The 26,357-nt window shown below is 38.2% G+C and overlaps 1 protein-coding gene across 1 annotated transcript in view; it reads right to left on the reverse strand.

Moving 5' to 3' along the window:
• The window catches only part of RNF13 (ring finger protein 13), a 150,146-nt gene that overhangs the window by 116,776 nt on the left and 7,013 nt on the right, over positions 1-26,357 (reverse strand). Inside the window, exons 2-3 of the mRNA XM_007940182.2 lie at positions 21,807-21,887; positions 2,862-2,987 (exon numbers count right to left, since the gene is read on the reverse strand). Of these exons, the coding sequence (XP_007938373.1) occupies positions 2,862-2,987; positions 21,807-21,887 (207 nt within the window). The remainder of the gene's footprint in view (positions 1-2,861; positions 2,988-21,806; positions 21,888-26,357) is intronic.

The following is a 26,357-nucleotide window of genomic DNA, read 5'->3' on the forward strand; positions in this document are numbered from 1 at the left end:
TTAGCAGTCAAGTGCCTTAGGCACTATGCTACCAGAGCTACCATATTTTTATAATAATTTTAAAAAACATAAAGAGCAATCAAAACCACAAAAATTAGCACAGATGTTTATGACCTGGTTTTGGCAGTTCTAGCAATCTGAGACAACTGGAGCTTCACTTTACTCTCCAGCCTACACTTATGTAGATTTCCATGACTGATCTATAGAAAAGAGACCCTATCTCTGCTTCTAAATCTTCCAAAATGTCAACTGAAAAATTCTCTAGAAAATGGATTTTCTTGTTTTTTCCAGAATTGCCAATACAAAGCAACAGTAAGTCGACCATCAGCCTGGACACAAACTACCCTCTGTCTCAATACAGATACTTAACAGAAGAGAAAAGTTGTTTTGCTAGAAAATAAGGAAAGAAAATGGAGTAAAGAAATAAACAGTAGACATCAAAATAGATTTTCTCAAACCTGGCTATGACCTTCCTTTTCAGTCTGAAGAGGTAAAAAGAAATTTTAAGTAAAATTTCTTTCTCAAGTGATTGAAACAATGGAGATGAGAATGGAGCAAACTGACAGAGGATCCATGTGAGTAGATGTTCTGGCAAAGCGCTCTCCTCTTCCCTTCCCCCCTTCCTTTCCTCCCCCCTGAACCCTGCACCTTTCTCATCACCTAACTTCCAATTCCTGGGACATAAGCCTATAGAAGTCTTTAGCTTACTGCCTGGCCTGCAGATTTTGGGTTCATCAGCCCCTACAACCACGTGAGCTAGCAGAGGTCTTTAGCCTACCATCTGACCCATGGATTGGGGACTTGCAGCTTCCCCAACAGCATGGACCACTTTCTCACAAATGCATGAGTCATTTCCTTGAAGTAAATATACGTACATATATATATATATATATATATATATACACATACCTCACTGGTTTTGCTGCTCTAGAGAATCCAGACTAACACAGTGATGAAGTACAATAAAGAAGATTATTTACTGAGTGATGAAACAGTGACACATTGAGCTGAAATGACTGGTTCTGCCAGAGACAGAGTAGAGGAAAAGGAAGGCGTCCAGAGGCGGTAAATCCTCAACTAGCACTTAAATAATAAAAACAGAATAATGGGTAGTAGAGGTCATCTGGGACAGAGATCTCAGAGAAAATAGTATATGTAAAAACACAAAGGGGTGGTCAGCATGGTGAAGCCAAGTTAAGAGACTTCAAGCAGGTGGTAAGGCTGGAACATAAAATTCAAGGCAGGAAGTAGAAAGACATGAGCTGAAGCAATGGCTAAATTATAAATTTCCATTACAAGTACTTAGATTGATGATTAGGACCCAAAGAAGGGACAGAAGGGCTAACAAGCCGATCTATTCATTCCTGACCTATGTTCTCATCATCAAAAACTAGTATTTAGTGACAGTATTTCCTTGAATTTCATAATAAACCACCTCCCATCCTCACCTAAAAATTTTATTTTGGGGAAAAAAAAGCTTTCTAGTTTCTAGTTACACTGTTGTTGTTGTTGTTATGTGCCAAGTCGGACCCGACTCATAGCGACTCCTCCTTGAGTTTCCGAGACAGTATCACTAGAGAAGTAGATTGCCCCATCTTCCTTCCGAGGAGTGGCTGGTGGGTTCGAACAGTCAAGTGCCTTAGGCACTATGCTACCAGAGCTCCCCTACTGAGAGAAATTACCTTGGAATCAATAAATCTTGGAACCAGCAGAATAATAGTTTACTCTTAATTTCTTAGCAACAAGAAATTAATGAAATGCTGCAATAATATTTCATTTCAGTTGCAACAATCTGTAACTATCTTATTCTAGATCAAATCTTACCTTAGTTTAAATTTGAACTACTGTCAAAGTCCTACAACAAGCAACTCTGAAGAGGAGTACATTTACTGCACTTGATTTCCAGCACTAATTTACTTCCTATTGAAAGACACTGATTAGAGTCTAGATCTGGAAATTAATATGTAAGAGAAAAAAAACCTATCATTTACAAAGTGCTCTACATTTTCAAACCCCTGTACAGTCATTAGAAGCTCTGGTGGTGTAGTGTCTAAGGCACTTGACTGATAACCAGAAGGCTGGTGGTTCAAACCCACCAGCCACTCCTCAGAAAGAAAGTTGGGCAATCTATTTCCATAGTGATCCCGCCTTGGAAACCCAAGGAGGGGTCGCTAGGAGTCAGATCTGACTCGATAGCAGTTGAGTTTGGTTTTGAGTTTGGCTATAGTCAAGGCATAAGACCAAGGGTTAAATTTTCTATTCTCATATCAGATCAAGCAAGATTCCACTATTAAATCACAGTTCAAGATGCACAACCTGAAAATCCTTAGAACCAACAGTAATTATTTATATCTTAGTCAACTTGTCTGTTTTCAATCTTACTGAAAATATAAATCATGAAACCGATATTATCTCCCTCTTGTACTGGGTGCTAAGAAACTGACAGGTAAATTTGTTGTAAACATAACCTGTTGTTGTCAAGTCAATTCTGACTTGTGGTGACCCAGGTGTTACAGAGCTGAACTGCTCCATAGGGCTTTCTTGCCTATAATCTTTATAGAAGATTACAGGCCTTCTCCACTGCCCCACAGGGTGGGTTCAAACTATCAACCCTTAGATTAACAGTCAAGTGCTAACTGTTTATGCTACCCAGAGGGCGTTAGTAACCCCACTCCTATCTTTCTTATCTTCACCATTTCCTTGTCATTTCCTATTTTTTATGTCTTCAGCCCTTTTTCTTAAATCTGAATGAATTTTATAAAGTGTCTTACATCCTTCCCTAAACAAGGGAGAACATAAATTAGACTGAAAACACAGTAACAAAAAAGTTTAAAAAAAAAAAAAAAAAAGGCAAACAGTACCTTGACATCAAAATTACAATCAAGTCTTCTAATCAACACAATGAAAGTGCCAGATGAGTTGTCTTTTAGTGGAGGAGGCACTATGGGTTCACAGGCATTCTCTGGTTTTGAGTTAATCAGAAAACCCTGAAAAAGAATTGACAACAAGTTATCTCTTTATTTTACTCAATAAATCAACTCAATTCCTTTCCAAAAATATCTCTGAAATCTGTTTCATGTTTAGTATTACACTAGATGATTACCTGAGAACGACTGCAGTTCCTATCTTCCAACTGCTCACAATTACAGATTTTCTAAAATAGTATTTGGTTCCATAAACAGTCTTTTAAAGTAAGTTCCATTCTTTTTTATTATTAAAGTTTAAAAAAAAAATCATCCATAAGCTAGTAATTCAGTGACAAACACTGTTAATATGGTAGTATATTTTCCAGTAACGTTTTATGATTTTAAACCAACTAAGTACTTTTTAAAATTAATTTCATGTAATCAAAATAATGAGAATGCATAACATTTCCAGGAATTTATCTTGCAGAAACACTAACCTAAGTACATAAAGGTATACGTAGAAAACTGCTCATTACTACATTGTTTTTAATAGTAAAAACTGAAACCCATGCACAAGGTAACCATTTAATAAATTATGTTATATTCATACAATAGAAAAGTACAGCAGCCATTAAAAAGAATCAGGGAGATATACATATACACACACAACTGAAAGGATCTCCACAAAATAATTTAAAAAGAGAACAGCAAGTTGCTTTCCCAGGAATGCAAGGCTGTTTGACATTAAAAAATGTATTAATATATAATGTTATACCAACAGACGAAAATACAAAAACCAAATAACTATCTCAAAGGATGTCAAAAAAATGACTAAATATATTTTTTAAATGATATAATTCATTAAATTCCATTATAAGAAGAAAGTGGCAATTAAAGTCATAACCGAACTCACAGCCATCAAGTCACTTCTGACTCACAGTGACCCCAATTGGGTTTCTGAGGCAGTAAATCTTTATGGAAGCAGACGGCCCCATAACAATGCCTTAACCATAGTACTATGTGGTGCTTGAATTGTTCACACCAACCATCTATTTCATAAGATCTAACAATTTCTCCTGCCTTAATTTGCACTGTTTACATGTATTGTGATAAGGAAAGGTTTTGCACATAATTTCTGGAAAAAAAAACACTGTTGTTGTTGTTGTTGCTGCTGCTGTTAGATGCCACTGAGTCGTCTCTAACTCATAGCGACCCTATGCACAGCAGAACAATCCTGTGCCAGCCTCACGATCCTTGCTATACGTGAACTCATCATTGCAGTCACTGTGTCAATCCATCTCGTTGAGGACCTTCCCCTTTCTCGTTGACCCTCCACTTTACCAAGCATAATATCCTTCTCCAGGAAATGGTTCCTTCTGACAACATGACCAAAGTAGGTGAGACGACATCTGCTCATTCTCGCTTCCAAGGAGCATTCTGGCTGCACTTCTTCCAGGACAGATTTGTTAGCCCGTTTACTAGTCCACGGTACACTTAGCATTCTTCTCCAACACCACAATTCAAAACCATCACTTCTTCAAAATTCAAAAACAATCAAGTCTTCCCTATTCATTGCCTAGCTCTCACATGCATAAGAGAAAATACCATGGCTTTAGGTTAGGCACACCTTAGTCTTCAAGGAAACATCTTTGCTCTTCAGCACTTGAAAGAGGTCTTTTGCAGCAGATTTGCCCAATGCAATACACCATCTAATGTCTTGACTGCTGCTTCCACTGGTGTTGATTGTAAAACCAAGTAATATGAAGTCCTTAACTACTTCAATCTTTTCTCCATCCATCATGAAGCTGTTTATTGGACCAGCTGTGAGGATTTTTGTTTTCTTTATATTGAGGTATAATCCATACTGCAGACTGTAGTCTGTAATCTTCATCAGTAAGTGCTTCAAGTCATCCTCACTTTCAGCAAGCAAAGTTGTATCATCTGTTTATTGCAGATTGTTAATGAGTTTACCTCCAATCCTGATACCACGTTCCTCTTCATATAATCCAGCTTCTCGGATTATCTGCTCAACATACAAATTGAGTAAGTATGGTGAAAGGGTACAACCCTGACACACTCCCTTCCTGATTTTAAACCATGCAGTATCCTCTTGTTCTGTTCGAACAATAGCCTCTTGATCTATGTACAGGTTCCTCACAAGTACAATCAAGTGTTCTGGAATTCCCATTCTTCTCATTGTTATCCATAATTTTTTACGATCCACACAATTGAATGCTTTTGCATAGTCAATAAAACACAAGTAAACATCTTTTCTTAGCTTTCAGCTAAGATCCATCTGATGTCAGCAATGACATTCTTTATTCCACATCCTCTTCTGAATCCAGCCTGCATTTCTGGAAGTTCTTTGTCAGTATATTGCTGCAACTGTTTTTGAATTATCACAAAACAAAATGTGTATGAACTGTTGAATGGAAAATGAATTTGCTCTATAAACTTTCACCCAAATCACAACAAAAAAATAAAAAAAGATTCAACGATTTCAACTATAGCCTTGAATTTTCTTTTACTTAATAAAGTAGTTTGTTAAGATTTTGATTTGAGGATAGTCAAGTTCAGTGAAGAAAAGGCCATCTGGTATGTGCTTCCACATACAGCACACACAGATAAAGCTTTACTCATGGTTAAGATACCTTGACATTTTAGAAAACAAAATGATTGTGCCCTCTGGTGGACAATGTCTACATTACATACCACACCACCACACCACCATACCACCATCATCAGTAACACTAAGTTGTACCCCTGAACAGGGAGCTCTGGTAGCGTAGTGCCTAAGGTACTTGACTGCTAACCAGAATGCTGGCAGTTCAAACCCACCAGCCACTCCTTGGAAGGAAGGTTGGGCAATTTACTTTCATAGTGATACCACCTCAGAAACCCAAGGAAGGGTTCCTATGAGTCAGGTCCGACTCAATACCACATAACAGCAACAGCACAATACCCCTGAACAGTGCAGAGTTAATAAGAGCTCTGGTAGCATAGTGGCTAAGGCACCTGACTGCTAACCAGACAGCTGGCGGTTCAAACCCACTAGCCACTCCTCGGAAGGGAGGTTGGGCAATCCTACTTCTGTAGTGATACTGCCTTGGAAACCCAAGGAGGGGTCGCTATGAGTTGGGTTTGACTCGACGGCCCATAACAACAACGATAACATGCAATATATATTTTACCCACCCACCCCCCCCCCAAAAAAAAAAAGACGACGATGATGCTGCTGCTAATGCAGCACCTCACGGGATTTTTTTTGGGGGGGGGTGGTTTGGAGGTTTAAGGTTAAAGTCATGAACTCATGGGACATCTCAGACAACTGGCCTAATACTGCTTTTCAATGTTTCTGTTCTACCTCATTCTGTCCCAGTTTGTTGTGTAGTGCCTAGGGTCTTAAAAGCTTATGAGCAGCCATCAAGATATCACAACATTTCTTTATACCACAACAGGAGTACCAGCGATAAAGGGAGAATCAGGACTTAGAGGAGGAAGTATTGCTACCATAAACGTAAGCTCCTTTGCAATGGGACCAGAAAAACAGAATTGTACCTGGCTAACATTAGTAAATGTAATGATCTATAATTCTATAGAATAATCCTGATCTTGACACAGAAAAGGCATTTGACAAAATCCAACACCCAATTCCTGATTTAAAAAAAAAAAAAAAAAAAAAACTGAACAAAAAGGAATAGAAAGGAAATTCCTCAAAAAAATTAAGGGCATATACACAAAACCAATGGCCAACATAATTCTCAATGGAGGAGACAGAAACAAGGTACAAGAAACTGAAGTCCTTTATCACCACTCCTATCCAATACTGTGTTGGATGTCTTTGCAAGAGCAATAAGGCAATAAAGGGCAAAAGGCATCCAATCTGGCAAAGAAGAAGCAAAACTATTTCTATTTGTAAATGATATAATTTTGTATATAGAAAATCCCAAAGATTCAGTCAGAAAATTATTGCAACTAATTGAGAGTTTCAGCAAGTAGCAGAGCACAAGATCAACATACAAAATCACTTGGATTCCTTTCCCTAATGAAGAGAATGGGAGCCCTGGTAGCATAGTGCCTAAGGCATGGCTGCTAACCAGAAGCTGGTGGTTCAAACCCAGGAAGGAAGGTTGGGCAATCTACTTCCGTAGTGATACTGCCTTGGAAACCCAAGGAGGGGTCACTATGAGTCAGGTCCGACTCAATGGCACATAACAACAACAACAATGAAGAGAATGCCAAAAAGGAAACCAAGAAAGCAATATTATTTACAATAACCATCTAAAAGATGAAGTACTAAGGAATAAATCTATTGTAATTTTGAATACAAAGAAAACTACAAAAAGCCAAGAAAACTAAAGAGACCTACATAAACTGAAGAATACTCTAAGCTCATGGATAAGAAGACTTAACATCATGAAAATGTCACTACTCAAAGCGATCTACAGATGTAATTCAGTTCCAATCTATATTCCATCATCTTTCTTTAAGGAATTGGAAAAGATAATCACGAAGTTTATATGGAAAGGAAAGAGACCCGCAGATAAGTAAAGAAGAAGAACAAAGTAGCAGGTCTCAAGCTCCCAGATCCCAAAATCTACTATACAGCCACAGTAGTTAAAACAGCCTGGTAAATGGTACGACAACAGACACATAGACCAATGGAACAGAATTAAGAACCTAGAAGTAAATTTATACAACTAGGGACAGCTAATCTTTGACAAAGGGCTAAAATGCATTAAATTGGGAAGAGAGAGTTTCTTTCATAAATGGTGGTGGCAAAACTGGATATCCACTGCAGAAAAATGAAACAGGATCCATATCTCAACACCATGCACAAAAACGAACTCAAGCTGGATCAAAGGCCTGAATGTAAAATCTAAAACCATAAAGACTGTCAAAGAAAAAACAGGAACAAACTTAAGGGCCCCACATTAAGGCATAAATACACTATCAAATATAACTAAAAATGTACAGATACAAAAAGACACAATAGATTATGGGGACATACTAAAAATTAGACATTTATGTGCATCAAAAGATTTCACCAAAAGAGTAAAAAGAAAACCCACACATTGGGGAAAAAAAAATTGGCAATGACACATCGAACAAGGGACAAATCTCTAAAGTGTATAGAAAACGTCAACAACTTAACAACAAAAAGACAAACAAGGCAATTACCAAACAGACAAAGGACATGAACAGATACTTCACCAAAGACACTGAGGTAGCTAACAAACACATGAAGAAATGCTTGCAATCTTAGAGATGTGCAAATCAAAACAAGATTATCATCTCACCCAAGCATAAAAGCAAAATTAAAAAAAAAAAAAAAAAAACAATAAATGCCATCAAGGGTGTAGAGACTAGAACATTCAATAGACTGCTGGTGGGACTGTAAAATGATACAACCATTGTGGAAAATGGTATGGCACTTCCTTAAAAAGCTGGAAATAGAAATACCATATAATCCAGCAATTCCACTGTTGTTGTTGTTGTTGTTTGCCGTCGAGTCGGCCCCGACTCATAGCGACCCCTCCTTGGGTTTCCAAGGCAGTATCACTAGGGAAGTAGGATTGCCCAACCTTCCTTCCAAGGAGTGGCTGGTGGGTTTGAACCGCCAGCCTTCTGGTGAGCAGTCAAGTGCCTTAGGCACTATGCTACCACTACTAGGTATATATTCTAGAGAACTAAGAGCCATGACACGAACCGATGTATACATATCCACGTTCAATGCAGCACTATTCACAACAGCAAAAAGATGGAAACAATTTAAATGCCCATCAATGAAGGACTGGCTCAACAAACCATGGCATAAACACACAAGGGAATACCAAGCAACGTTAAAGAACAATGTTGAATTTGTGAAACACCTCATAGCATGGATGAATGAGGCTATTATGCTGAGTGAAGTTAGTTGGTCACAAAAGGACAAATATCATATGAGACCAAGAAAAATATTCTTTGAGGTTACTAGATGGATCTTGGCTGAAAGCAAAGAATATCAGAAAGATGTTTACCTGTGTTTTACTGACTATCCAAAGGCACTGACTGTGGATCCTAACAAATTATGGATAACATTGAGAAGAATGGGAATTCCAGAACACATAATCGTGTATGCAGACCAAGAGGCTTTCATTCGAACAGAACAAGGGGATGTTGCATGGTTTAAAATTAGGAAAGAGGTGCGTCAGAGTTGTATCCTTTATGTGAGCAAATAATCTAAGAAGCTGGAATATATGAAGAAGAACATGGCATCAGGATTGGAGGAAGACTCATTAACAACCTGCAATATGAAGATGACACAACCTTGCTTGCTTAAAGTGAAGAGAACTTGAAGCATTTACTGATGAAGATCAAAGACTACAGCTTTGTGGATTACAGCTCAACATAAAGAAAACAAAAATCCTTACAATTGGACCAATAAGAAACATCATGAAAACAGAGAAAAGATTAAAGTTGTTAGGGATTTCATTTTATTTAGATCCACAATCAACACACATGGAAGCAGCAGTCAAGAAATTAGCCATATTGCACTGGATAAATCTGCTGCAAAAGACCTCCTTAAAGTGTTAAAGAACAGAGGTAAGACTGAGGACTAAGGTGCCTCTGACCCAAGCCATGGTACTTTCAAGAACCTCATATGCATGGGAAAGCTAGACAATGAACAAGGAAGACCTCAGGAGAACTGATGCATTTGAATCTTAATGTTGTCAAAAATACTGAAAATATCACGGAGTGCCAGAAAAACAAACAAATCTGTCTTGAAAGAAGTACAGCCACAATGCTCATTAGAAGTGAGAATGGCCAGACTTTATCTCACTTACTTTGGTTATGTTGTCAGAAGAGTCCAGTCCCTGGAGGAAGGTATCATGCTTGGAAAAGTAGAGGGTCAGCGTAAAAGGGGAAAGCTCTCAAAAAGATGTACTGACACAGTGGCTGCAATGATAGGCTCAAGTATAGCAAGGGCTGTGAGGATGGTGCAGGACTGGGCAATGTTTTGTTGTGTTGTAAACTGAATCACTTCTGTTTAAACAGAACCAACTCCAAGGCACCCAATAACAATGTGAGGAAATAAATTGATAACAAAGAAAAATCCTTCATCTGTATCTTTTTTCTGGATATTAAATTGACAGAGACAAGGACAAATCTGTACCTCATAATCTTCCTTCTCATCTTCTTTCTCATCAACATTAACAATACATATACCCACAATACCAGATTACAAAAACACTGTATATAAGATCATGGTAAATCTAGCCCAAAAGGTATGTTGCTGAAAACCAAGATTTGTCACTGATAGGTATCCTCAGGAAATCTGATGCTGGGCTTACTGATCAAGGCTTCCCTATCAGAGGTATATCTTGTTTTCAATTTTTTATTAATCACCATTCTCTCCTCTACCTATCTAGTTATTTCTTATAATTATAAGAAACAAAAAACATGGAAAAGCTTGATCCTCATCAGACTGGCCTTCAATGTGTAACTAAATTATTCTAACTATACTGATAATAAACAGAGCATCAAACGAGAGACCTACATTACAAATCTACGTGTAAAGTCTTGACTCTCAGAAATACTACTTTAAAAATTGGTTACCTGTTTGAAAGAAAAAAAACAAAAATAGAATCCTACCTCACAGTATACAATAAAATACTTACTAAATATGTCGTAAGGATCCCTGGTGGTACAATAGGTAAGCCCTAGGCTGCTAACTGAAAAAGTGGGGATTCAAATTCACCCAGTTATTCCATGAGAAAAAGACCTGGCAATCCACTCCTCTAAAGACTATGTAGTGCTACTGTCACACAGGATGACTGTGTCAAAATCGATTCAAAGACACCTGTTCTGATTACCTCATACCACTCTGACAAGAATATACCACAAATGGGATGGCTTTAACAAACAGGAGTTTATGCTCTTACAGTTTTGGAGGCTAGATGTCCAAGTTCAAAGTGCCACTGTCAACCTCAGGCTTTAGCTCTGCCTCTTGCTCCTGGCCTACTGAAACTAGAAACATCTCTTTACTCAGGCAGTTAGCTACTGGCTGCTGAGGCTAACAAGCCCAAGGTCAACAAATAAAAATGGCACAGTCCTGATGTTACCAAACCACACGGTAGGCCATTAATTCAAGTCCATTGAAAGTCCCAAGATCTGCAGAGGCTACTGAATGAAGACTTGGCTACATGCAGGATTCAAGCATGCCAAAAAGCTAGAGACCTTCCTCAAAGCTGCTTCTTAAATACTGGAAGCAGACCACATCTCTAAAGCAGCTACTCAGCTGCTCCAGTAGATTCCACCATGAAACTGACTGCCAATCTCACTATGGGGAATACCTACATCCAGCTGCCCAGCCACTCAACCAGGCCCAGCCAAATTGACAATAACCTTAACTACCACAACACTTAACAACAACACACATATGGTGAGGGTCATGCAGAGGAAATCTTTATTTCAAGACCTCTGGGTAGGAAAGGATTATTTAAAAGAGAAAGCATAAAAATTAATGAAGCTGTTTACCTTGAAATTTAAATTTAAGCCTAACAAAAGCAACTTAAAAGGCAAGCCACAGAGTAGAAAATATTTACAAAACATATAATAAAAGGACTATGTGTCTAGATTTCTACAAATCAGTATTTTAAAAACTAACCAACAAATAGAAAAATGAGTCAAAAATAAACAAAACAATTAAAACAAAAAGAAACCTGCTTGATCAATAATCCCATTAAAACATGCTCAATCTTACTAATAATGCAAGAAATACTAAAAACAGTGAGATACTATTATTTCATACTCATTAAGTTGGCAACAATTTAATTCTGACAAAATCAAGTCTTTGTAAGGATGTACAAAAGAGCAACACATGGATGTAATTCCCTTTAGTAAGGGAAGGAAGGAAACGGGTTATAACACTAAAAGTGGAATGCCTAGTAGGGACTTTGAGTGATGAACTCCTTTTTAGTAACTAACTCTGGGAGGGACTATGTCGTTGTTGTTATGTGCTGTCGAGTTGGACCAGACTCTTAATGACCCCTCCTTGGGTTTCTGAGGCGGCATCACTACGGAAGTAGATTGCCCAACCTTCCTTCTTCCTTCCAAGGAGTGGCTGGTGGGTTTGATCCTCCAGCCTTCTGGTTAGCAGTCAAGTGCCTTAGGCACTACACTACCAGAGCTCCTGGGAAGGACTATACCATTATATATTTTATTACCAGATCTCTTATAAGGAAGTATCTTTCTGGTGGTGTAGTGCCTAAGGCATTTAAGGCATCTGACGGCTAACCAGAAGGTTGGTGGTTCAAACCCACCAACCACTCTGCAGAAGAAAGACTGGGCAATCTACTTCCATAAAGATTTATTGCCTCAGAAATCCAAAGGGGATCGCTATGAGTTGGAATGGACTCGATGGCAGTGAGTTTGGTTTTGTTTTGAGACAGGAAAATACAATGCCATACATCTATCTCCCCTTTTGACCTTAGGCACTGCTACTTCTGGCTTTGTAAAAATGACAGAAATAAGAAATACCCAGTCTGCCAACCCTACCTGGCTGGTTGGTTAGTAGGTGCTGCTAAGTCAATTTCAACTCATATTGACCCCAAGTGACAGAGTAGCAACTGCCCCCTAGAGTTTTCTAAGCTATAATCTTTATGTGAGCACATCACCAGGTCTTTCTTCCATGGACTGGCTAGGTGAGTTTGAGCAACCAACCTTTCAGTTAGCAGCTGAGTAATTAACCATTGTACCACCTGAGCTCCTTGCAAATCCTAACAAGTCTTCTAAAATAGAACATGGTCCTTTTAAAATAATGTCTCAGGTGGGAGTTTGTTCCGCACACTAGGAAAGTCTTGACAAAGAACTGACTGGTTTGGTTGTTTCCTTCGTGAACTGAGGTTAATAAAGACCCTAGGCAATACTTAAATTCACTTATATTTTTCTGTCTCTTCCTTGTATGAGATACTGGCATGAGTGGGGGGAGGGGTACCCAGGGAAATGCCCACTTAGGACATCATATTTTATACCTGCTATGACTTCCGTGGGAGCTCTGGTAGTATAGTGGCTAAGACACTTGCCTGCTAACCAGACGGCTGGCGGTTCAAACCCACCAGCCACTCCTCGGAAGGAAGGTTGGGCAATCCTACTTCCGTAGTGATACTGCCTCGGAAACCCAAGGAGGGGTCACTATGAGTCGGGGCTGACTCGACGGCACATAACAACAACAACAACAAAAATGACTTCCGTAGTGATACTGCCTCGGAAACCCAAGGAGGCGTCACTATGAGTCAGGGCTGACTCGACGGCACATAACAACAACAACAACATGATTACAAAGGCCATAAATTCTTAGGAAGTAAAACTGGTGTGGAGACAATTTAGATCAAGAGCTTCCTAATATAACTTCCAATTGAAACAAAATTGAGTACCTCCAATGTTCAGATTTCAATAAATTTAAGATTCTAAACCAAAACCAAACCCACTGCCATCAAGTTGATTCTGACTCATAGCAACCCTGTAAGATGGAGTAGAACTGCCCCATAGGGCTTCAAGGCTATAAATCTTTACGGAAGCTGACTGCCTCATCCTTCTCCTGCAGAGTGGCTGGTAGGTTCAAACAGCTGACCTTCTGGTTAGCAACCCAATGCTTTAACCACTGTCCTACCGGATCTCCTTAAGATTCTCCTAAAGAAAGAAAGAAAGAAAAAAAAAAAAAACCCAAACTCACTGCTGTCGAGTGACCCCTCCTTGGGCTTCTGAGGCAGTATCACTACAGAAGTAGATTGCCCACTCTTCCTTCCAAGGAATGGCTGGTGGGTTTGAACCACCAGCCTTCTGGTTAGCAGACAAATGACTTAGTCACTATGCCACCGGAGCTCCTAAGATTCTCCTAGAGACTCTTATTTGCATTAGTATACCAAAACCTGCTACTATTATTTTCTTGACACGTCTTTATATTCAGGTTTGATTAAAGCACTCTAACCTGGAAAGGAGCTCTAGTGGGGTACTGGGTAGGCATTTGGCTGCTAACCAGAAGGTCAGCAGTTCAAACCTACCAGCTCCTCTGCAGGAGGAAGATGAGGCAATCTATTTGCATAAAGATCTGCAGCCTTGGAAACCCAATGGGGGTCACTATGGCTCAGAATCAACTTGATGGTAGTGGGAACCTAGAAATGGAAAACATAGTATATTTTTTTGATAACTCAAAAACAGAATTTTAAAAAATGCAGCAGTTAGGCCTTAACCAAAAACTAGTAATAATACAAAATAACTGAGAGTCTGATTCATTTGGCTTTCAAAATATCCTAAGCTGGGAGCAAGCTGTTAGATCTGTGGGCTTGAAACCATAGTCGAAGGGGACATCAAGCTCAACAGGCATAACACACTACACAAAACATTGTTCCACATCCTACTTGGCAAATAGCGACTGGGATCTTAAAAGCTTAGAAGCAGCCATCTAGATTCCACGATGGGTCTCTCCTTGTCCAGAGCAAAGAAGAATGAAGAAAACCAAAGACTGATGGAAACAATTAGTGCAAGCAACTGGTATACCATGAGATCCTCAGCCTCTATGACTATGAGACCAGAAGAACTAGATGGTACCTGGCTACCACTGTCAACCACTCGGACGGGGATCTATGTCAGATCCTGCATAAAGTGGGAGAACAATGTGGAACAAAACTCAAAATCATTTGTAAAAAAAAAAAAAAGGATCAGCCTTGCTGGCCTGGTCTGATAGAGCCTGACGAAACCACTGAGACTATAGCCCCTAGCTGCCCTTCAGGTCTGGAACTGAACCCACTCCCGTGGCTTCCAGCCAAACAAAAGACAAGCTTATGATGTGAACACTTACATTACGCAGACATACTCCTTAGAGAGAACAATCATGGGAGAACAGAAGGGCTGTGTATGCACAGGGAGACAGCTCAGTGGGCAGAAGTGCATGGAGGGAATAACACAGAGAAGAGATAACTATGGGGACGAAGTGGGAGGGGAGCTGTTGCACTGTGGGAAATTGTAGTCAATGTCATGAGACAAAGTGTATGTGAGCTGCTGTATGGAAAGTGAATTTGCTCTGTAAACTTTCACCCAAGTCACAATTAAAAAAATTAAAAGAATCCTAATCTGAGCATGTGGTATAGTAAATTACCTGGTATGTCTTTTCTAGCCATAAGTCTGTAAATTCCATGGTGGAATTTGCTGTGAGAAACTCAGTAGCTCCTGATTGTTAAAATCATCCACCTGAGGTATTTCTACTGGAAGCAGCACATAGTAATTTTCTGGGAAGTTCACTCTCTCTCAGGTGTAAAGAATTCTGATGTTGGGATTGGTTGGTTCAGCCTCAAAAGGAGCCCTCCTAGAGACAGAAAGAGTCTCTCTGACTGCTGGCTGAGAAAGACGTGCTGCTGAGAGAACAACACTCCTAAGAGACACACACTGCTGAGAAAGAGACACCGAGGAACACGCACTGCTGGGAAAAAGACTGAGAGCAACTGTTGGCTGAGAGACGGCAGACTGAGAGAGACTGAGCATTGTTTGAACTTGAACTGTAGCCTGGTGTTTCCCTAATAAACCCCATAATCTGTGAGTTCTGTGTGGCCACTGCAGCGAATTATCAAACCCAGCAGAAAGGTGGTGGGTGCTGCGGGAGGAATGGTTGGTGTCAGGGCTGATGAAAAGGCAAAAGGGAGGCAGCATGTCTGGCCTCACAGGAATAGGCCTTGGGCTATTGATGGTGATTCTGTCTTCCTCTTGTGGGGTTATTTATGTTGTTACATGCCGTCAAGTCAGACCCAACCCACAGAGACCCCTCCTTGGGTTTCCGAGGCAGTATCACTATGGAAGTAGATTGCCCAACCTTCCTTGTGGGGTTAGAGGAGGTCAGAAGATGTGGCCTCCTTGCCCCTTTGGCAGAGCAAAAAAGATAGAATTCTAAACAATGTAGAATGTGAAGAGTAAAAATAAAGCTGAGAAATACTCTCACTTATCTGACCCTTCATAGAGGGGCAACAAAGAATAGTAGGCTAATTAGGGGAAAAATTTAAACTTCACACTTAATTGGACATATGTATGTTATCATTTTAATCATAAGTAATACTGTTTTACAATTTTTAAAATACTGTTTTTTCCAAACACAAGAACTCATACCTTCCAAAGAAGAACTATCTTATGGTTCCGAAGTTTTTCCAACTATAATACATTGAATTTAATAATGCCACACAAAGGTTACAAAGTCTCAAAAAAACAACAAAAAAAAAGTTATCTAGAAAAAGTACTTACAAAAATAGCCAATTAAAATATATATCTAAAAACAAAGTTTCCCTAGATAAAAAATGAACAATCTTTCTTTTAAAACTTCTACAGTACTGACATCTTTTAATTCATACAAAGATACACGTTTTTACAGTAAAAAGTTCACAGTTCAAAAAGCAAGTAGATATTTAACTATTTAACTACTCTTTCTTAGACAATGAAGAAACAAAATTGTCAAAATACTTTTTAAATTTTAAATCAAATTTTTTTAAAACCAAATTTTCAGTACCACAGTAATAGAGGAACACCAATAAGACTATGGTTATCAAGAGTTAATAGAAGAACTCTTTAAAACAAGCTTACTAAGCAACAAATGCTCTTCAATGAAATGAAGTGATCTGACTCCTTTAGCTAGAATGAAAGAAAAAGTTGCCAGCTCAAAATCATTGGTAATCGGAGAAATGCAAATTAAAACCAGATAGTACTTCTTGCTCATCAGATTGGCAAAAGTTAAAAAGACTGATAATATCCACTGGTGACAGGGTCTAGGAAAACAGGTATTCTCATGCATTGTTGATTGGACTAAATTAGTACAACCTTTTGGGAAGTCAGTTTGACAAGATCTATGAAAACTGGTGTATGTCCACATCCACTGATTGATCAATTCTACTTCCAGACTTCTAAGCTAGAGAAGTAAATGGCCTCTGGGTAAGAAATCAAAGTATCTGTTAATAGGACAATTGTTAATAAACTATGGTCAGTCCTATTACAAAATACTATGTAGTGCATAACAGGAACATGCTGCTGTTGTTGGTAGGTGCTGTCAAGTCGGCTTCGATTCATAGCAAGTCTATATACAACAGAACAAAATACTGCTCAGTTCTGTGCCATCCTCACAATCCTTGCTACACCTGAACCCACTGTTGCAGCCACTGTGCCAATCCACCTCCTCTTTTTCACTGACCCTCCACTTCACCACGTATGACATCCTTCTCCATGGACAGGTCCCTTCTGACAACATGACCAAAGTACGTGAGATGAAGTTTGGCCATTCTCGCTTCCAAGAAGCATTCCAGCTGTACTTCTTCCAAGACATTATTTGTTCATTCTTCTGTCAGTCCATGGTATTTTCAGTATTCTTCACCAACACCATAATTCAAATGCATCAATTCTTCTGCTTTCTTCATTATTCATTGTACAGCTCTCATATGCATAGGCGGCTCTTGAAAATACCATGGCTTAGCTCAGGTGCACCTCAGTCTTCAATGTGACATCTTTACTCTTTAACACTTTTAAGAGGTCTTTTGCAGTAGATGTGCCCAGTGCAATATGTCCTCTGATTTCTTGACTGCTGCTTCCACAGGTGTTGATTGTAGATCCAAGGAAAATGAAATCTCTGACAAATTTAATCTTTTCTCCATGTATCATGATGTTGCCTATTGGTTCAGCTGTAAGGATTTTTGTTCCCTTTATGTTCAGGTATAAACCCACACTGAAGGATACAGTCTTTATTCTTCATCAGTAAGCACTTCAAGTCATCTTCACCTTCAGCAAGCAAGGTGGTATCATCTGCGTATCACAGGTTGTTAACGAGTCTTCCTCCAATTCTGATGCTGCATTCCTCTTCATATAGTCCAACTTCTGGGATTATTTTCTCAGCATACAGACTGAATAAATATGGTGAAAGGAAACAACCCTGATGCACATTCTTCCTGATTTTAAACCATTCAGTATTCCCTTATTCTGTTCAAATGACTGCCTCTTGGTTTATGTACAGGTTCTCCATGAGCACAATTAAGTGTGCTGGAATTCCCATTCTTCACTATGTTAACCATAATTTGTTATGATCCACACAGTCCAATGCCATTGCATAGCCAATAAAACACAGGTAAACACCTTTGTGCTATTTTTCTTTCAGCCAAGATCCATCTGACATCAGAAATGATATCCCTCTTTCAACACCTTTTCTGAATCTGGCTTGAGAAGAAGAAAAAGCTGCAAACATCCATTAATAATCACTATGCAGAATGTACAAAGTATGAATCCAGAAAAAATAGATGTTATAAAAAATGAAATGGAACTCATTAAAATAGATATACTAGGCATTAGTTAGCTGATATGGACTGATATTTGACCATTTTGAATCTGACAATCACATGGACAATCATATGGTCTACCATGCCGGGAATGACAAATTGAAGAGGAATGGTGTTGCATTCATTATCAAAACGAACATTTCAAGATCTACCCTGAAGTATAATGTTGTCCATGATTGAGTAATATCCTTATGACTACGAGGAAGACCGTACTACTACTATTCAAATTTATGGTGGCATAGTGCCTAAGGCATTTGATTGCTAATCAGAAGGCTGGTGGTTCAAATCCACCAGCCACTCCTCGGAAGGAAGGTTGGGCAATCTACTTCCACAGTGATACCGCCTCAGAAACCCAAGGGAGGGTCACTGGGAGTCGGATCCAACTTGACAGCAAAGAGTCTGGTTTTGCTTTTGGATGTACAACCACTAAAACCAAAGATGAAGAAATTAAAGATTTTTAACAACTTCTGTAGTCCGAAACTGACCAAACATGCAATCAAGATGTATTGATAATTACTGGTGATTGAAATGTGAAAGGTAGAAACAAAGAAGCAGAATCAGTAGTTGTAAAACATGGCCTTGGTGATAGAAATGATCCTGGAGACCACATGATAGAATTCTGCAAGACTAATGACTTATTCAATACAAATACCTTTCTTCATTGCAACAAAGGAACATACTAATGAAATGGACTATCTTCGAGTCGGATCCAACTCATAGCGACCCCTCCTTGGGTTTCCGAGGTAGTATCACTACGGAAGTAGATTGCCCAATCTTCCTTCCAAGGAGTGGCTGGTGGGTTTGAACCGCCAGCCTTCTAGTGAGCAGTCAAATGCCTTAGCCACTAGCAGGCATTATCTTGGGACAGGGAAGAACTTTCTAACCTACAATTTTTAACTACATAAACAAAACTTCCGAAGCCTTAAACAAAGTTAAAATATAAGAACAAACTGTGAAAAAGGATCTGAAGCATATATGGTAAACAATAGATTGATCCTTCAAATTATAAAGAGCACTTACAAATCAATAAGGAAAGGATGAACATTTTAACTTAAAAATTGCCAAAGAACAATCAATAATAGGCAATTCATATAACACTCACAAAATTACTGAGCAAAAATCAAGCTCAACTGGCATAACATACTACCCAAAAACATTGTTCTGCATATTACTTTGGTAAGTAGCAGTTAGGGTCTGAAAAGCTTGCAAGCAGCCATTTAAGATGCAACAACTGGCCTTCAGGCCTGGAACTGAACTCACTCCCATGGTTTCCAGTCAAACAACAGACAGGCATATAGTGTGAATGTTTATACCAGGTAGGTACACTCCTTAGAACACTCAACCACGGGAAACCAAAAGGGCAGTATTTGCACAGGAAGACAGCTCAGAAGGCAGGAATGCATAGTAAAGAAGGACACAGGGAAAAGGTAACCACAGGGAGGAAGTGGAAAGAGATGTGCTATATTATTGGTATTAGAGTCTCTTGTCATGTAACAAAATGTGTATAACTCTTGTATGGAAACTGAATTTACTCCATAAATTTTTACTCAAATCACACATATTAAAAAAAAAAAAAAAATTGTCTCTCCTTCACCAAGGGAAGAAGAATGAAGAAAACCAAAGACACATGGAAACAATTAGTCCAAGGGACTAGTGAACCATGAGAACCTCAGCCTACATGACCCTGAGACCAGAAGAACTGGATGGTGCCCAGCTACCACTGTCAACCACTTGGAAAGGGATCAAAATAGAAGATCCTGGATAGAGTGGGAAAAAATGCAGAACAAAACTCAAAATCATAAAAAAGACCAGGTTTATTGGTTTGATACAGACTGGTAAAAATTCCAAACTATGGCCCCTACCCACTCCTCAGGCCTGGAACTGAACTCTCACTCATGTGGCCTCCAGCCAAAAAACAGGCATATAAAGTGAACATTTAGACCAGGTAGGTATACTCCTTAGAACAATCAACCATGGGGGATTAAAACAAAAAAAACAAACTTACTGCCTTCGAGTCGGATCTGACTCATAGTGACCCCTCTTTGGGTTTCCAAGGCAGTACCGCTACAGAAGTAGATTGCCCAACCTTCCTTCCGAGGAGTGGCTGGTAGGTTTGAACCGCCAGCCTTCTAGTTAGCAGTCAAATGCCTTAGGCTAGAAAGGCAGTATTTGCACAGGGAGACAGCTCAAAGGGCAGAAATGTATAGGAAAGAAGGACACAGTAAAAGGTAACCACAGGGAAGAAGTGGAGAGAGAGCTGTTATATTACGAGGACTGCAATCAACATCCCACCAGCCACTCCTCGGAAGGAAGGTTGGGTAATCCTACGTCCGTAGTGATACTGCCTCGGAAACCCAAGGAGGGGTCGCTATGAGTCGGGTTTGACTCGACGGCACATAACAACAACAACAACAAGCAATCAAAGTCATGAAACAAAATGTATATGAACTGTTCCACGGAAAATGAATTTGCTCTGTAAACTTTCATTCAAATCACAATAATGTAAATAAATAAGTTTTTATGAATCCTAAAATTATTGGGCAAAAAAACTAAGATGTTCGACCTCGTAAGATGTTTTTATTAATCAAAGCAGCAAAAAATTGATAATAATGAGTACTGATGAAGGATGTGAAAAAATGATAGTCTTAGACACTGTTGGTGGGATTCCAAATTGTCCCAAACTTTCTGGAGGGCAACCTAGAAATATGCAACAAAATTTTAAACGAGCATTCCATAAACAAAGCAACTTTACAGGTGGAAATATATCTTAAGGAAATAAGCACAAAACATAAAGACAAACATATTCATCATCGTATTACTTGTAATAGCAAAAACTGGGCACTATGAAAACTTTTAACAATGTTCAAAAATCCTTATTTCATGATATTAAAAATCATGCAGCGACTGCAAATAATAGATAATATGCTTTAACTATTAGCATAAAACTGCTAACCAGAAAGTCAGCAGTTCAAAACTACCAGTGACTCTGCAGAAGGAAGATGTAAAGATTTAAAACCTCGGAAACCCAACAGGGGTCACTATGAGTCAGAATCAACTTGATGGCAGTGAGTTTGGTTTTTTTTGGTTTAAGGAGCTCTGGTGGTGTAATGGTTAAGGCAGTTGGCTGCTGACCAAAAGGTCAGTGGTTTGAACCCACCAGCCACTCTGAGAAAGAAAAGATGAGGCAGTCTGCGGCTTTGAAGATCTACAGCCTTGGAAACCCAATGGAAATTGTTATGAGTCAGAATCAGCTCAAAGGCTGATCTGTAGAGTTGTTTTTCTTCTAAATATATATATACCTACACATAGAGCATCCTTGAAAATAGGTCTAAAATATCATATATCAAAATGTTAACAGTGACTAGAGTTCAGAATAATGTGATCACAGGTAATTTTACTTTCTCCTTCATAACTTCTGAATAATCTTATACCTTTACATAAATATGTATGTTTTATGATAATAAATACTAAGAAATATTTGCATTGTTTAAATAAATAAAGAACAATAAAAATCACCTTATTAAATACCTTATGTCTTCACTATATTATACTATTTTCTTACCTTTAAACCTTCAGCTGGAAGTCTATAACCAAATTTTGCTGGAAGGTCATCAAATGTCTGAGATGCATTTTCAAAATTATACTAAATATAAAATTAGAACAATCAAGTTAAAACCAATATACATACAACATTAAAAACAAAAAAAATATATTAAATTATTTAAAGCATTATTTTCATAATTCTCATTTACTATCGAAGCTTATCACAGTAAAATCAAATCTGTAAATGTACACTCATTAGGAAATCAAGGAATATATACAATATTTACTATATATACAATTACTTAAATTGGATTTTAATTTCATATAATTAATATTAAACAACAATAATTCTATAACATTAAATAACTTACTGTTTTCTGAATTTTTCCCTCAGATAAGTCCCTAGAGAGGAATTTTTTAGATAGATGATTCTCTGGCAAGAGAGTTGCATTTTATTTTCTTTACATTATAAGGGTCTGTTTTATTAGAGGAAATTTATAGGATTTCTGACTCTAGCTGTGAAAAATGTCTTTTCCCAGGGAAAGAAGAAGAATTATATCATGCTTTTAAGGCATTATCATTTTTAATATAGGCTGAATATTTTTATCCAAAACTAAACAATGGAAAACTTTAACTCAATGAAATATATACATAGAGAGCTGAAAATACTCGAACTCTTCACAAACTTCCCTTCTTCCTTACAGATACAGATTTCTATGATACAATTTTTATCAGTCCTCTTCTAAAACAAAACAAGCCAAAGGATATATGTGCTTATGAAAGATAGCTGTAATGATAATAATTTTAAGAAGAGCTTGTTGCATTATTTAAAACTGTTCAACTTTGCTGTATAGAAAAAAAAGAGAAAAAAGCAAAGAAGATAGATGAAACTTAACTATAGATATAGTAAACAAGTAACATTTGAACATAAGTGAAACTCATGTGTTTGAAGTTAAGATGTTGCTGTTGTTGTTATGTGCCATAGTGTCAGATCGACTCAGCAACCCCTCCTTGGGTTTCCGAGGCAGTATCACTACTGAAGTAGACTGCCCAACCTTTCTTCCAAGAAGTTAAGAGAGTTGTTTATAAACTGTAAAAAAAAAAAAAAAAATTTAAAAAATGGAACCTATTAGTTTTGAATATAGATTTAAAAAAAAAAAACAGGTTGGAACAAAGTAAGACTGTTATGTATAGACAGGAAAGAATGAAGGATCAAGAAAAATTCACAAAGTACGGATTAAGTCACACATCCAGATTGACGGCTATCTCATATTTAAGTCAAATACCTATTAATGGCACTCAGTCTAGCCCTGTATATAATATGTCAGAGACATAGAGATAAAAGCTAAAACAGTTGCACAGTTTAAGAGCAAGTTACAGCTGTGACTAGGTGTAAAAGCTCTTGAGTACCCCATATAGAGAAAGTCAGTGTTGGCTCCAGTCCACACCGTCAGCAGGGAAAGCTGAGGCAGCCCAGGCAGAGACTGAACAAACTAATGAGGGGTAATACACGATTCACGTAGTGTGATTCTTTCATCCCACTTAGACCCTACCCTGAATGTCTTTACACACCCATCTTTTTCCCTTGCTTCTCGCTATACGTTTCTGATTGATTCAATTAGCTCTGTGATTTGAGCATATGAATTTGATTGATGAACCTATCATTCTGTGACCTCTGGGATAATCTGCTTGGTAGTATAAAGAGACAGCACCATTGGCTCAGGTTGTTTTCCATCATCTGCTATAATAACTCATAATCGCAGAGTGTTCCATGGTTTACAAAGTACTTTAGAATCACACAGTCCCCTTTAATAATTCATTATATTAATTTATCACTTAAGCTCTTATTTCAACCATCTTTCTTTAACTGATTTAATTTAATGTGACTAACTTTGTGTCTAACTTGAGAAAGTCATTTAACTTCTCCAGGCCAAAGATACCACTGTAAAATAAAGACAAGTTATTAGTTCAACAGAGACAGAGCAAGGAAGGATACAAAAACGTGCAGGCAGTACTTTTAAAAGGGTGCTTTTTAAATCAAGAATGGAAAATCTGTAACTGTACTGAAATAATATTTCATCACTTTTCTATTACTGTAGTGTTTCACAGTTTGGGTTAAAATTTGAGAAATAAAATATCCCACCCATTGGGATACTTGTAACACTGGCACTTGGAACAAGTTTTATTATTGAGTAAGACTCATTTTGAAAACTCTTTTCTTTCCTTAACAGCAAAATAAGGACTGTCTCACATTGTCTCTTAAAATCACATTGTTTAAAACAAAAAAAAAAAAATGATTTTACCCTAAACAAGACAAAACAGAAACCTCTTTAAAACAAATGTTTCTCAATTTGCTTTATTTTTTAGTATAATTAGAGACTGTTTCTCATGAAATTAAAGCATGTTCACTGTTTAAAAAAAAAAAGAAAGAAAGAAAGAAAAAAACAAAAGAAAAGCAACAAAATTTAAGTGGAAAACAGAGTGGCTCCTCTCTGGAATCCCATTCTTAAAAGATTACCACTTATTACTTTGAATCTACCTATTTTGAAAAGCTCATTTCCTCAGTCAACTCTCCTTCCAGGTAGCAGTCTTATAAGAGGTTTAATTTAATTCAGAAAGTAACAATAGCTATAAATTATAGAGCACTTATTATGTACAGATTCTTTACAGGTATTAATTTATTAATATTCACAATAACCTTACGATGTAGACCATTATTATTATCAACCTAATTTTACAGGAAGACCATGAAATGTTTAAAATAACTTATTCTAATAATCAGGGAGCTCTGGTGGCATAGTGCCTAAGGCATTTGACTGCTAACCAGAAGGCTGTATGTTCAAACCTACCAACCACTCCCCGGAAGGAGGACTGGGCAATTTACTTCTGTAGAGATACCCCCTTGGAAACCCAAGGAAGGGTTGCTATGAGTCGAATCGACTTGATGGCAGTGAGTTTGGTTGGTTTTATTCTAGTAAATTAGAGGAGTCATCAGGATTCTAACCCACGCAGTCTGGCCTTAGAGCCCTGGCTCTGAACCCACTGTCCAACATTATCTCTCACACACTCTCCTTTCACTATGATTAAACTGAGATTTAAGAGGTATTACAAACAACAACAACAAGTATTTGTGCAAGGTCATGCAACTACAGAGTGGTAGAGCTGTGAATCAACTCCACTGCTGGAGCTCTTAACTACCAAGCTACATAAGTCAACCCATTCAAACCATCACCCATTCAGTACTTTTCTGCTACTCAACTCACTGCTATTCATATCACTCACCAAGCAACAAGTTCTCTTTGACAAATCCAGACAAGAGAGGCACAAAGTAGATTAGCAGTAAACCAAAGTAGGGTTGAGTTTGATTCTCTCTGAAAGTGAATAAGATATAAGATGGGTATTTCTTCTGAATAAGATCATGGCCACACATAAAAGCTAATGAGTCACTTGTGGACTATGGGCTGCAGAATATTCAGCACTGATCTGGTTATCTCCATGTTTCTAGATATAAACCTATATAATTAATAATTTCCTATTGAGAAAAATGAAAAAGCAATGATGGTATAAGATAATTTTACTAATTGCTGATAGAAATAAAAGTAATCTAAAAATACCAAGTAAAAGAAACTCTAAGAGAAGGCTAGTAATAGGTTGAAACATTTACAGTGCCTAAGGTATTAGACTGCTAACCTGAAGGTTGGTGGTTCAAACCCACCAGCTGCTCCATGGAAGGAAGACAGGGAATTTACTTCCCGTAAAGATTTACAGCCTTGGAGACCCAAAGGGGTTGCTATGAGGAAGAATCGACTTGATGGCGGTGAGTGAGCAAGACACAGTCTAGCCGTCCAAATACCCATGATATAGGGAGCATACTAACTAGTCCCAACACTCATCTGTCAATCTGTCATACTGTAAGGCTTGTGTGTTATACTATAAGACTTAATGTTATGCCACCGCTATTTCAAATACCAGCAGCGTCACCCTTGGTGGACAGGTTTCAGCAGAGCTTCCAGATAAGATAGACTGGGAAAGATAGGCCCATCCACTTCTGAAAAAATTAGCCAGTAGAAACCTTATGAATAGCATGAAACAGTATCTGATGTATTACTGGAAAATTTTATGAATAGTCATGAAATTTGTCTGATATAGTGCCAGAAGATAAACCTCTCAGATTGGAAGGCACTCAAAATACAAATGGGAGAGAAATGCTCCCTCAAAGTAGAATTGACCTTAATGACACGAATGGAGTAAAGCTTTGGGGACCTCCATTTGCTGCTGGGGCATGACTCAAAATGGTAAGAAACAGCTGCAAACATCCATAAATAATCAGAATGCAGAATGTACAAAGTATGAATCTATGAAAACAAGAAGCTGTCAAAAATGAAATGGAATGCACCAAGATCAATATCCTAGGCATCAGTGAGCTGAAATGAACTGGTATTAGCCATTTGAATCAGACAATTATATGGTCTACTATAGCTCTGGTAGCATAGTGGCTAAGACACTTGCCTGCTAACCAGACGGCTGGCGGTTCAAACCCACCAGCCACTCCTCGGAAGGAAGGTTGGGC

This window comes from Orycteropus afer, unplaced genomic scaffold (genome assembly GCF_000298275.1).
Source record: "Orycteropus afer afer isolate SDZICR_OR568_19922 unplaced genomic scaffold, OryAfe1.0 scaffold00066, whole genome shotgun sequence".
Lineage (NCBI taxonomy): Eukaryota > Metazoa > Chordata > Mammalia > Tubulidentata > Orycteropodidae > Orycteropus > Orycteropus afer.